The sequence below is a fragment of the Cervus elaphus genome, chromosome 14 (assembly GCF_910594005.1).
Source record: "Cervus elaphus chromosome 14, mCerEla1.1, whole genome shotgun sequence".
Classification (NCBI taxonomy): Eukaryota; Metazoa; Chordata; class Mammalia; order Artiodactyla; family Cervidae; genus Cervus; species Cervus elaphus.
This window is the reverse complement of record NC_057828.1, coordinates 76,681,285-76,696,227: the sequence shown is the minus strand read 5'-3', so window position 1 is coordinate 76,696,227 and position 14,943 is coordinate 76,681,285. Positions and strand designations below refer to the sequence as shown.

Below are 14,943 nucleotides of genomic sequence, written 5' to 3'. Positions count from 1 at the left end.
CAGCACCACCAAACCAGCTCTCCAGCAAATGCTAAAGGATCTTCTCTAGACAGGAAACACAGAAATGGTGTATAAACTTGAACCCAAAACAACAAAGCAAATGGCAATGGGATCATACTTATCAATGATTACCTTAAATGTAAATGGGTTGAATGCCCCAACCAAAAGACAAAGATTGGCTGAATGGATACAAAAACAAGACCCCTATATATGCTGTCTACAAGAGACCCACCTCAAACCAAGGGACACATACAGACTGAAAGTGAAGAGATGGAAAAAGATATTCCATGCAAATAGAAACCAAAAGAAAGCAAGAGTAGCAATACTCATATCAGATAAAATAGACTTTGAAATAAAGGCCGTGAAAAGAGACAGAGAAGGACACTGCATAATGATCAAAGGATCAATCCAAGAAGAAGATATAAAAACTAAAATATATATGCACCCAACATAGGAGCACCGCAATATGTAAGGCAAATGCTAACAAATATGAAAGGGGAAATTAACAGTAACACAATAATAGTGGGAGACTTTTATACCCCACTCATACCTATGGATAGATAACTAAACACAAAATTAGCAAGGAAACACAAACTTTAAATGATACAATGGACCAGTTAGACCTAATTGATATCTATAGGACATTTTACCCCAAAACAATGAATTTCACCTTTTTCTCAAGTGCACACGGAACCTTCTCCAGGATAGATCACATCCGGGGCCATAAATCTAGCCTTAGTAAATTCAAAAAAATTGAAATCATTTCAAGCATCTTTTCTGATCACAATGCAGTAAGATTAGATGTAAACTACAGGAAAAAACTATTAAAAACACAAACACATGGAGGCTAAACAACACACTTCTGAATAACCAACAAATCACAGAAGAAATCAAAAAAGAAATCAAAATATGCACAGAAACAAATGAAAATGAAAACAACAACCCAAAACCTATGGGATTCAGTAAAAGCAGTGCTAAGGGGAAGGTTCATAGCAATACAAGCTTACCTCAAGAAACAAGAGAAAAATCAAATTAATAACCTAACTCTACACCTAAAGCAACTAGAAAAAGAAGAAATGAAGAACCCCAGGGTTAGTAGAAGGAAAGAAATAATAAAAATTAGGGCAGAGATAAATGAAAAAGAAACAAAGGAGACTATAGCAAAAATCAACAAAACTAAAAGCTGGTTCTTTGAGAAGATAAATAAAATAGACAAACTATTAGCCAGACTCATCAAGAAAAAAAGGGAGAACCAAATAGACAAAATTAGAAATGAAAATGGAGAAATCACAACAGACAACACAGAAATACACAGGATCACAAGAGACTACTATCAGCAACTATATGCCAATAAATTGGACAACTTTGAGGAAATGGACACATTCTTAGAAAAGTATAACTTTCCAAAATTGAACCAGGAAGAAATAGAGAAAATCTTAACAGACCCATCACAAGCACAGAAATTGAAACTGTAATCAGAAATCTTCCAACAAACAAAAGCCCAGGACCAGATGGCTTCACAGGTGAATTCTACCAAATATTTAGAAAAGAGCTAACACCTATGCTACTCAAACTCTTCCAGAAACTTGCAGAAGAAGGTAAACTTACAAACTTATTCTATGAGGCCACCATCACCCTAATACCAAAACCAGACAAAGATGCCACAAAAAAAGAAAACTACAGGCCAATATCACTGATGAACATAGATGCAAAAATCCTTAACAAAATTCTGGCAAACAAGATCCAACAACATATTAAAAAGATCATACATCATGACCAAGTGGGCTTTATCTCAGGGATGCAAGGATTCTTCAATATTCACAAATCAATCAATGTGATACACCACATTAACAAATTGAAAGATAAAAACCATATGATTATCTCAATAGATGCAGAGAAAGCCTTTGACAAAATTCAACATCCATTTATGATAAAAACCCTCCAGAAAGCAGGCATAGAAGGAACATACCTCAACATAATAAAAGCCATATATGATAAACCCACAGCAAACATTATCCTCAATGGTGAAAAATTGAAAGCATTTCCCCTAAACTCAGGAGCAAGACAAGGGTGTCCACTCTCACCACTACTATTCAACATAGTTTTGGAAATTTTAGCCACAAGAATCATAGAAGAAAAAGAAATAGAAGGAATCCAGATTGGAAAAGAAGAAGTAAAACTCTCACTGTTTGCAGATGACATGATCCTCTACATAGAAAACCCTAAAGACATCACCAGAAAATTACTAGAGCTAATCAATGGATATAGTAAAGTTGCAGGATATAAAATTAACATACAGAAATCCCTTGCATTCCTATATACTAACAATGAGAAAACAAAAAGAGTAATTAAGGAAACAATTCCATTCACCATTGCAATGAAAAGAATAAAATACTTAGGAATAAATCTACCTAAAGAAACAAAAGACCTATATATAGAAAACTATAGGACACTGATGAAAGAAATCAAAGATGACACAAATAGATGGAGAAATATACCATGTTCTTGGATTGGAAGAATCAATATAGTGAAAATGAGTATACTACCCAAAGCAATCTATAGATTCAATGCAATCCCTATCAAGCTACCAACGGTATTTTTCAGAGAACTAGAACAAATAATTTCAAAATTTTACGGACATACAAAAAACCTCGAATAGCCAAAGCAATCTTGAGAAAGAAGAATGGAACTGGAGGAATCAATCTGCCTGACTTCAGACTATACTATAAAGCTACAGCCATCAAGACAGTATGGCACTGGCACAAAGACAGAAATATAGATCAGTGGAGCAGAATAGAAAGCCCAGAGATAAATCCACGAACCTATGGACACCTTATCTTTGACAAAGGAGGCAAGAATATACAATGGAAAAAAGACAATCTCTTTAACAAGTGGTGCTGGGAAAACTGGTCAGCCACTTGTAAAAGAATGAAACTAGAACAATTTCTAACACCATACACAAAAATAAACTCAAATTGGATTAAAGCTCTAAATGTAAAACCAGAAAGTATAAAACTCCTAGAGGAAAACATAGGCAAAACACTCTCTGACATAAATCACAGCAGGATCCTCTGTGACCCACCTCCCAGAGTAATGGAAATAAAAGCAAAAATAAACAAATGGGACCTAATTAAACTTAAAAGCTTTTGCACAACGAAGGAAACTATAAGCAAGGTGAAAAGACAGCCTTCAGAATGGGAGAAAATAGTAGCAAATGAAGCAATTGACAAAGAATCTCAAAAATATACAAACAACTCTTGCAGCTCAATTCCGGAAAAACAAACGACCAAATCAAAAAATGGGCCAAAGAACTAAATAGACATTTCTCCAGAGAAGACATACAGATGGCTAACAAACACATGAAATGATGCTCAACATCACTCATTATCAGAGAAATGCAAGTCAAAACCACAATGAGGTATCATCTCACGCTGGTCAAAATGGCTGATATCAAAAAGTCTACAAACAATAAATACTGGAGAGGGTGTGGAGAAAAGGGAACCCTCTTTCACTGTTGGTGGGAATGCAAACTAGTACAGCCACTATGGAGAACAGTGTGGAGATTCCTTAAAAAATAGAACTGGAAATAGAACTGCCATACAACCCAGCAATCCCACTGCTGGGCAAACACACCGAGGAAACCAAAATTGAAAGAGACACATGTACCCCAAAATTCATTGCAGCACTGTTTACAGTAGCTAGGACATGGATGCAACCTAGATGTCCATCAGCAGATGAATGTATAAGAAAGCTGTGGTACATATACACAATGGAATATTACTCAGCTATTAAAAAGAATGCATTTGAATCAGTGCTAATGAGGTGGATAAAACTGGAACCTATTATATAGAAGTAAGTCAGAAAGAAAAACACCAATACAGTATATTAATGCATCCATATGGAATTTAGAAAGATGATAATGATGACCCTATATGTGAGACAGCCAAAGAGACACAAATGTAAAGAACAGACTTTTGGACTCTGTGGGAGAAGGTGAGGGTGGGATGATTTGAAAGAATAACACTGAAACATGTATATTACCATAAGTGAAATAGATCGTCAGTCCAGGTTTGATGCACGAGACAGGGTGTTCAGGGCTGATGCACTGGGATGACCCTGAGGAATGGGATGGGGAGGGAGGTGGGAGGGGGGCTCAGGATGGGGGACACATGTACACCCATGGCTGATTCATGTCAATGTATGGCAAAAACCATTACAATATTGTAATTAGCCTCCAATTAAATAAATTTAAAAAAAATCATCCTGCAATGCAGGAGACCTGAGTTCGATCCCTGGATTGGGAAGATCCCCTGTAGCAGGGAACAGATACCCACTGCAGTATTCTGCCCTGGAGAATTCCATGGACTGTACAAGTCCATGGAGTTGCAAAGAGTCGGACATGACTGAGTGACTTTCACTGTTCACTTTGTCTGTTGTAGGCAGTTTCCTAAGCAGGGAGTGGAATTGCGTTTTCCAGCTCCAGAGCCAGTGGCTCCCAAGGACATTAAAAGTGTTTCATCCTTTGTAACATGAGCTTGAGTGCACAGTACACGTCAGATTCAAAGACTTCATACAAAAAATGTACACTCCATGAATACCAGATTAGGCAAGATATAATTAAAACTAACTTTCCTGCTTCTTTTTGTTTTTTTAAATGTAGCTTCTAGAAAATTCAAAATTACCTATGTGATTTACACTATATTTCTTTGGACAATGATGGACTTGGATAATAGATATTATTAAGCTGTCTATTGTTACCCAAAACAGTGTGATGTGAGTTTTAGTTACTTAGGAGCCTCTCTAACCAGAACACATGATTTCCTTACAGTGAGGGATAAATGAGGCATTACTGAACTTTAACATGCTCAATATCATTATCTTTGTAAAGGTTTCATCTCAGAGCCAGAATTAAAATTGCATTTTAGGGAAAATGCATGTTTCTCTCTAGCCTTTCCCACTGGTCCTAAACTAAAATAAGGAAATATTTACTGAGTATATGCAACTGCTCTACTTCTTATTTTAGAGGGAATAAAAAGTACAATGCAGATATAGAAAGGGGATTTCTGGAGTGAGACTAATTGAACATTTGAAATTTCTTTAAAAGAACCATTTTAAAGAAACAAAATCATTTTTAAGAAAGAAATCATTTCCCAGTTCAGTGACTTTTCGTGTTGAAAATACATTTTTTTCATTGGTTCCAAATGGGCTGCTAGAATTTAATTTCTGTACTTAACTATGTTTACCTCTGATGCTGTCTTTTTGTCTTTCCTTGTAGGAAAAAGGGAGTTGGTGCTGGACCCACCACTCAGCAGAAAAAACCTACCAGTCCAGCAGTACAGAAGCGCTAATTATTTTCCACAAACCCATGTATCAATTTATATTTTGATTATACTAACATGTTAAGATCTACAGTAAATTCATACATCAACTATGGAAAACAGTATACAGGCTCCTCAAAAAATTAAAAATAGCACCACCATATGATTCCATAATTCCACCACAGGTATATACCCAAAGTAAACAAAATCACCATATGGAAAAGATAACTGCATCTCCCTTGTGTATTGTAGAATTATTTATAATAACCGTGACATGAAAGAAATCTCAGTGTTCACTGCCAGATGGATGGGTAAATAAAATGTGAGATATATAGATTGTATATATATATATATGTATACACACATACATGCAAGTGTATATACATACACATATATACACATACAGTTGCAATACCATTCAACACAAAAAATAAGGAAAACCTGTCATTTGCAACAGTATTTATAGAACTCTAGGGCATTACACTAAGTGAATCAGTCATACAGAAAGAGACAAATACTGAATGACCTCAATGATACATGGAATCCAAAAGTCTGTACTCACAGGAAAAGAAACCAGATTTCTAGTTGTCAGAGGCAGGGGCTAAGGATGATGGAGGAACTGGGCGAAGGGTGTCAAAAGGTACAACATTCGTTATAAGACAAACAAGCACTGAGCACAATGTACAGTCTAGTGACCGTAATCAGCAATGCTACATTGTCCAGCTGACATCCGACAGTTCCTCATTCCCAGATAAAGAGAGCTGCTGGCGCTGTGCCGTGTTAAAGGACTTGCACGTTCACATCTTTATTTTCTGGGGAAGGAATGGGGGATCCGGAACCAATCTGCCTCAGATCCAAGGAATGACGGAACTGGCAAATTGCTAAGAGAGTAGGTCTCAACATTTCTAATCATAAGGAAGATTGGGGGTTAAGAAATGTAACTATTTCACAATGTATACATTATCAAACCATGCTATACACCATGAACTTATACAGTGTTATATAGGCATACCTCATTACCTCATTTTCCTGTTCTTCACTTTGTTGCACTTTGCAGATACTGCATTTTTTTTTTTTTTTTTTTTTTACAAATTGGAGGTTTATGGCAGCCCTGTATGAACAAATTTATTGGTGCCATTTTTTTCCAATAGCATTTGCTCATTTCATGTATCTGTTTCACATTTTGGTAATTCTTGCAATAATTCAAATTTTTAAAATTATTTTTCTGTTTGTGATGGTGATCTGTGTTCAGTTATCGTTCCTGTTACTGCTATGACTCACCGAAGGCTCAGGTGATGATTAGCAATCTTAGCGATAACTTAGTTTTAGTTAAGAGGTGTACTTTTTTGTTAGACACAAAAAACTGTACACTTAATAGACTGAAGGACAGCTTAATCATGAAACTGGGAAATGCAGCATTTATATACTTGCTTTATTGAGATGCTCACTTTAACACAGTCGTCTAGAACCAAGCCCTCCATATCTCCAAGTAATGCCTGTATGTCTGTTATGTCTCAATGAAACAGAAGGAGAATAATAATCCACAGAGTTTATTCTCCAGTTTCCTTTTAGTCTCATAAATGCAACTGTTAAGTCACGGTGCTAGTATTTTACTGTGGCTTGAACATACTCACCATCCTTTACACTTTTCTGAAACATGTAGGAATTTGGAATTGAACATTGTGTGTGTTTTCCCTCAAATAACAGTTGAACTTATAGGGCAAGTCAACACAGCATCCCTGGTAGTATTAGGTGAAGAAATTTTTAAAAAATAAAACCTCCAAACTCAGAGAAATATAATTCAAAATGAAACTGCATTTTGTTTCTTAAAGAAAGTGAATTTGAAAGGAGTTTTGTTCAAAGATTAATGCTGACTATTGAGTAATTATTTAACACCATCAAAATGTATTTTATATGTTTATCATAAAAAGCCTTTAGAAATATATGTACACTACTTCAGCCCTTGGACAGGAAAAAGGACAACACTGCAGATTTGGAATCTGAACAAGTTTGACTTCCTTAACTAAGCATATTGCTGGAAAATGCGCTTAGAATAGTAGGGTAAAATTCTGTGTATTGATTTAGCAAAGCAATAAAATTTATGTCTGGCATTTGTTCTTCACCCTGTTAATAACAATAAACCAGTCTAAGAAATCAAAAAGAATTCAGCATCAGTTTCAGGCTTCTGTGAACAGAGGGTTCCGACTCTAGCAGGAATGCCAGCTCAGGCCAAAGTGAACACGGCAGAGTTGACGTTTTCTTAACAAGGAATTCCACTCTTTAATAGAATTGGAATCCAGTCTAAATTCTGGCTATAGGTGGTTTTCTCTCCCCACTTTAATAAAGGAGATGTCTGTCTTTAAACATGTTACCTGGACGTCAGCAGTCTGTAGGGCCGCATCAGATAACCTCAAGTTGCATGAGTCTTTGTGGGCTCCTCACCTCATCTATGAAGGGCAGAGTGAAAATGAAGCCCCATATTTCAGAAAAGCAGACTTTGCGGATTTGCTGTAAATCATACAATGGAATGTGGAGAAGGAAATGGCAATCCACTGCAGTATTCTTGCCTGGAGAATTCCAGGGACAGGGGAGCCTGGCGGGCTACAGTCCATGGCATTGCAAAAGAGTCGGACATGACTGAGCGTGCATGGATGCAGTGGAATGGAAAGAGAAAACAGTGCAGGTGGCTCTGGACACGGGTGGGACAGATCCCGGCCCTCTCCTCTGTCCTCACACCAGCGGCCGAAGAGGAGGGACTCTGCTCTAACTCAGATTGTGTTTTTAGAGGTGTTGTTTCAGACTTTTATAGGTAGTAGCATAAACTGGACCAAAGAAATGTTGCCTTGAGAAGGATATAAATGAGAAATTAAGAGTGGACCAGAGTAAATATTGTTTTACTCCTTAAGGACATGTTTGAGGTCCTTCCCTTTGTCATCTCTGGTGAGGAACTTTAGGTAGATAAGTTTGAGCAGAAATAAACAGGATTTCTGAAATAAATACAGAGTTGAAGTTTCACTGTAACCATTTTCACATCCTTTTCAAGAATGGAGCACTTGCTTAGAAGCAAGGGGTGACTGTATGATTTATCTTTTTAACCCTGACTGAGGAATTTTTCAAACAAAAGTTTTATGCTAATCAAAATAAATTGACTTTTATAGTTGTTTCTTTTATATGTGAGATTGATATATGTATATAAATTATGTTCTATTTGTCAAATAATGTGTCAATTACCTAAATACATGGTGGAACTTTTATCTAGGAAAGTTTGTTTAAATGAGAGGGGTAAAATGTATTTGAGTTCAAAGGTGTATTAAAACTGCAAGAAAGTATCCCCAGCGGTCTAATGTCTGTGTTTTGTTCATTTTTTTTGAGAATTGAATCTTCAAGTCTATTTAAAAAATAAAGTGTCATTTTGGAGAAGTTACATTTGGAATGGTCCATTGATTTCCAGGGTGTTTTAACTCAAATAAGAGTGTGCTTCTAATGGGACCCACCTTCTCTAAACACCCCCGCCCCCAGTCGCCACTCCTGCCCCTCCCATCTCAGAGTCTGCAGTGTATTCAGGCTTCTCTCCCAGCAGGCCCTGCGCCTCCCCTGCCCAGAGGTGTTCAGTCCCACCACATTACCTACAGCGTGAAGTTCAAGTTTCTTTCCTGATACCCGAAGACTCTGAACCACTAAATCCCAGCTTTTCGCTCCCAAGCCGCCTCTTTCTGCTACTCTTCAGATCACCTGCTCCCAGTCCAGCTAGACCATCTGCTCCCCGCTCTCTGTAGTAATCCTAGTTCACTGTTGCCCGAAGCGGCTCGTCTCCTGCCTGATCTGAGCATCTTTTAAGGCACAGCTCATGGAGTGCGCTCCAAGCAGCACTTCCGCAATTCTACCCAGCTCTCATAGTCTTTGTGATCACCCCGCCTTGAGAGAACCACATTTAAGTATCTAAGTACATGTGTTTGGTAGAAGACCTATCTTCCACATCACGTTATTGCATGCGTATAAGCTGAGTAAAATCCCGAGTTTCGACCATGAAAGCATAACATGTTTCTGTATGGAACTAATAATGGAATTTGTTTCAAATTATGCAAAAAAAAAATGCTTTCTTGGCAGATTTGAATCTCATTGCTATACTATGAGATCCATCCTCAGTCTTTCTGAACCACAGCTGTGGACTGGAATATCCTAGGAATTTTTACTAATGCCTGGATCCCACCCCTCAGAGATTTGTCATGTTCCTTGACCTGGAGTGTGACCTAAGCATCATTATAAGCTTCCCAAGTGATTATAATATATAGCTAAGTGTGAGAATGTCATTAGTGGTTTTCAAGTCCCAGAGTCCATTTCTGCATATGAACTTATAAAGACATATGGTAAATGATTATAATTACAAAATATAACCATGATTTTGCAATTCAGCTTATTAAAGAAATTTTTAAAAATCTGAAACTTGAATAAAATCTTGTTTCCTGCCTAACCAAAGGAGACTATCTGTGGTTTAAAAAAGCAAAACAAAATAAAACAGAAGCAATCTTTCTAATATCCACACTGGATGAACATTAGTTTGGCTATAATTTTAAAATGTGCTTTATCAATTTTTTTATTTAACTTGAGACTATAGTACATTTTTTAAGTTGGCATTAAATACACAGGGAGTTCTTTTAAAGTGAATAATAAAAGTCCTGTACAAGAATTCTGAAGACAGCTGGGATAGGCAGGAATTTAAATTTAAATTGTTGAAGAACATTCTAGGTCTAAGGAAAATAGGCAAACCTGGCATTCTAAAACTTTTTAATTCTTGGTAATATTGTAACCAAGAATGAATAATTTTATATACTAAAAATGTATATATTTGTACTCAAGAGAAGAATTTAACATAGTCTATTAACTTCCAGAAATATTGCAAAATTGAGTGAGGGCACACACATTTTTTTTCATAACCTGCATGGCTTTCGTCATTTTCCAGGCTCATTCATTCAGAAAAGCTTACCCTAAAATGGTCAGTCTTTATAATCTTGGCGCTGCTGCCCTCCTGTGGACTATTCAGGTATCTGACGGTCCCTTTCTTACATTGGTCAGATTTCCATCATTGCAGATTCCCAGAAGCCATTTTTTATTTTGTTTTAATTAACTAGCTATTTTCTTCTTGCCTTCTAGGAAATTAACTTTTGAAAAGAGGCTAACATCTGTGTGCTCAGTCAACTGTTTTTCCTTCACTCTGGCTTAAAAATCTAAAGAAAGTGACCAAATTGCCTTAAGTATGAATCACATTGAGAAAGGAACCGCCCTGACTCCTGACTTGCTAGCCACCCCCAACCGCCCAAAAAAACCAAACTTGTTTGGGGTAGTAAATTCATATTAGCTGGGCATCAAACTTAGGCACTCAGCCTTTTTATTGTCCAGCTCTCACATCCATACATGACTACTGGAAAAACCGTAGCTTTGACTAGACGGAACTTTGGTTGACAAAGTAATGTCTCTGTTTTTAATATGTTGTCTACATTGGTCATAACTTTCCTTCCAAGGAATAAGCATCTTTTAATTTCATAGCTGCAGTCACCATCTGCAGTGATTTTGGAGCCCAAAAAATAAAGTCTGCCACTGTTTCCACTGTTTCTCCATCTATTTGCCATGAAGTGATGGGACCGGATGCCATGATCTTTGTTTTCTGAATGTTGAGCTTTAAGCCAACTTTTTCACTCTCCTCTTTCACTTTCATCAAGAGGCTCTTTAGTTCTTCTTCACTTTCTGCCATAAGAGTGGTGTCATCTGCATATCTGAGATTATTGATATTTCTCCCGGCAATCTTGATTTCAGCTTGTGCTTCCTCCAGCCAAGCATTTCTCATGATGTACTCTGCATAGAAGTTAAATAAGCAAGGTGGCAATATACAGCCTTGACGGACTCCTTTTCCTATTTGGAGCCAGTCTGTTGTTCCATGTCTAGTTCTAACTGTTGCTTCCTGACCTGCATACAGATTTCTCAGGAGGCAGGTCATGTGGTCTGGTATTCCCATCTCCTTCAGAATTTTCCACAGTTTATTGTGAGCCACAGTCAAAGGCTTTGGCATAGTCAATAAAGCAGAAATAGATGTTTTTCTGGAACTCTTTTGCTTTTTCGATGATCCAGCGGACATTGGCAATTTGATCTCTGATTCCTAGGCCTTTTCTAAAACCAGCTTGAACATCTGGAAGTTCACAGTTCATGTATTGCTGAAGCCTGGCTTGGAGAATTTTGAGCATTACTTGTGTGAGATGAGGGCAATGTGCAGTAGTTTGAGCATTCTTTGGCATTGCCTTTCTTTGGGATTGGAATAAAAACTGAACTTTTCTAGTCCTGTGGCCACTGCTGAGTTTTCCAAATTTGCTGCCATATTGAGTGTGGCACTTTCACAGCATCATCTTTCAGGATTTGAAATAGCTCAACTGGAATTCCATCACCTCCACTAGCTTCATTCTTAGTGATGCTTCCTAAGGCCCACTTGACTTCACATTCCAGGATGTCTGGCTCTAGGTGAGTGATCACACCATCGTGATTATCTGGGTCATGAAGATCTTTTTCCTACAGTAGTTCTGTGTATTCTTGCCACCTCTTCTGAATATCTTCTCCTTCTGTTAGGTCCATACCATTTCTGTCCTTTATTGAGCCCATCTTTGCATGAAATTTTCCCTTGGTATCTCTAATATTTTTGAAGAAATCTCTAGTCTTTCTCATTCTACTGTTTTCCTCTATTTCTTTGCACTGATCATGAGGAAGTCTTTCTTATCTCTCCTTGCCAGTCTTTGTAACTCTGCATTCAAATGGGTGTATCTTTCTTTTTCTCCTTTGCTTTTTGCTTCTCTTCTTTTCACAGCTATTTGTAAGGCCTTCTCAGACAGCCATTTTCTTTTTCTTGGGGTGGTCTTGCTCCCTGTCTCATGTATAATGTCACGAACCTCCGTCTATAGTTCATCAGGCACTCTGTCTATCAGATCTAGTCCCTTAAATCTATTTCTCACTTCCACTGTATAATCATTAGCAATTTGATTTAGGTCATACCTGAATGGCCTAGTGGTTTTCCCTACTTTCTTCAATTTAAGTCTGAATTTGGCAATAAGGTAGAGAAGGCAATGGCACCCCACTCCAGTACTCTTGCCTGGAAAATCCCATGGACGGAGGAGCCTGGTAGGCTGCGGTCCTTGGGGTTGCTAAGAGTTGGACACGACTGAGCGACTTCACTTTCACTTTTCACTTTCATGCATTGGAGAAGGAAACGGCAACCCACTCCAGTGTTCTTGCCTGGAGAATCCCAGGGACGGGAGCCTGGTGGGCTGCCATCTATGGGGTCGCACATTGTTGGACACAACTGAAACTACTTAGCTGCAGCTGCAGTTGGAAATAAGGAGTTCATGATCTGAGCCACAGTCAGCTCCTGGTCTTGCTTTTGCTGACTTACAGAGCTTCTCCATCTTTGGCTGCAAAGAATATAATCAGTCTGATTTCGGTGTTGACCATCTGGTGATGTCAATGTGTAGAGTCTTCTCTTGTGTTGTTGGAAGAGGGTGTTTGCTATGACCAGTGCATTCTCTTGGCTGAATTCTATTAGCCTTTTCCCTGCTTCATTCTGTACTCCAAGACCAAATTTGCCTGTTATTCCAGGTGTTTCTTGACTTCCTACTTTTTCATTCCAGTCCCTATATTTAAAAGGACATCATTTTTGGGGTGTTAATTCCAGAAGGTCTTGTAGGTCTTCATAAAACTGCTCAACTTCAGCTTCTTCAGCATTACTGATTGGGGCATAGACTTGTATTACCGTGATATTGAATGGTTTGCCTTGGAAACAGAAATCATTCTGTCGTTTTTGAGATTTCTGGGGTTCTGTATTTCCTTGTGTTCCATACACTATTTGTGAAGGATGTCTAACAGCCTCCAGAGGTATCTGAGTCCTAATGCCTGCAAACTGGGAATGTTTTCTTATAACTAAAAAAAAAGGTCTTTGAAGAAAAGATCTTGGATGGGGAGATTATCCCCCCAAGGTGGGGCCCTAAATGTAACCATGTTTAATCCTCACAAGAAGAATGCAGAGGGAGACCTGAGAACAGCAGAAAGACAGTGAGACCGCCGAGGCAGCGAGCGTGCCAGGGTGCTGGCTCGGAGGACGCAGGAGGGGGCCGCAAGCCAAAGCACACAGCTCTGCAAGCTGAAAAAGGCGAGGAAACAGATTCCCTACCAGTACATCCCTGGGGACTGTGGCCCTGCCTGTAACCTGATCTCACGCTCCGACCTCCAGAACTCAAAGAACACAGATGCGTTGTTTTAAACAGCAATCGTGTGAATGTTTGCATCACATCGAAATTCCTGTTAAAATACTACTCCAGAGGTGTCAGCATTAGCCAGTGAGGGCCACTGGGAAGTCATTAGGTCTTGAGGGTGGAGGCCTCCTGACTCGGGATTAGGGTCCTTATGAAAAAAGACCCAGTAAAATTTGCTCACCCCGCTGCCCCAGGAAGTTACCGCTAGGGGGCACTGTCTGCAAACCAGAAAGCTGGTTCTCCCCAGACACCACCTGCGCCAGGGCCTCGATCTTAGTGTTCTCAGATTCCAAACTGCGAGAAAGAAATCTGCTGTTTACAGGCTGCCTTGCCTGGAGTGTTTGTTAGAGCCGCCCGGAGCCCCTACGACAAACACCAGGTTTGCTGTACTTTGTGAAAGCAGCCACAGAAAAGCTAAGACAGAGGGGCTCTCGCCCCTGATTGCACAGCGGCATAACCTGCGCAACTTGCAAGTCAGAATTGTAGGGGTGGGACCTGAAAACCACCACTAACGGCCCCTCGGGTGATTGTGATGGGAAGGTGGGTGGAATCACATTAGAACAGACCCAAAGCAGAGCGTTCCTTGTGTTCAAGGAAAACTCTCAAACTGCCCCCCGAATGTAAACACACCAGTCTGCTAGGCACCCCCATAAAACTATACACCAGCTTCTCAAAACGCGGAGTTGCCGACATCTTACACGAAGACTTACCAGGTCCGAGATTTAGCGCAGTCTTTTTACTCTAAGTTGGTCAAAGATTCGACTTCTCTCCTGTTTATTGAGATTGACCGGCCCTTAGTTCCGCAGCTGGAAATTCTTTGCCAGTGCAACCGGCGTGAGGCTGCGGGTGCCTTCAGCCCAATGCACTCTCCACTGATACGCTTCCAGTAAATATGTGGCAAAACTCAGGTAATGCCTGGCAAAGAATTTTCTAGCCAGGTAGAAATCATCGCTTGGAAAACCGGACTCAAGATATCTCCAAAAGAAACATTTTGCTTAGCAATTTATTAGGAAAAATCACTTGGAATGCTGATTTTAGGTAAAGAGCTGCTAGCCTGCAGATGAATAAAGCAAGATAAACCTAAATGAGGGTCACCTTAGTTACTTGGGGCATGCATTTTGCTTTTCATGACCCAGCCTTAAGCACTGTTAAAAATTAAGCATTCATGAGAACTCCAGAAACTACTTTTACGGAAAAGATGTCCCAAGTCACTGTTTTTTATGCTATTATGTTCAACTCTGTCTTCTGGCACTTTCTCATTTGGGAGCTGGAATCACAGCAATCTGCTAGCAGAATCTTTGAGTTACTTGTTTTTTTGGCAATATCTAGCCTAGAGCCAG

General features: G+C 39.0%; 1 protein-coding gene across 1 annotated transcript in view; it reads left to right on the top strand.

The window, feature by feature from the left end:
- LOC122707480 (membrane cofactor protein-like) overlaps positions 1–14,493 on the top strand; it is a 69,130-nt gene extending 54,637 nt beyond the window's left edge. Inside the window, exons 12-13 of the mRNA XM_043922938.1 lie at positions 13,369–13,500; positions 14,270–14,493. Coding sequence (XP_043778873.1) covers positions 13,369–13,500; positions 14,270–14,493 — 356 coding nt within the window. The remainder of the gene's footprint in view (positions 1–13,368; positions 13,501–14,269) is intronic.
- Positions 14,494–14,943: the final 450 nt, after the last annotated feature.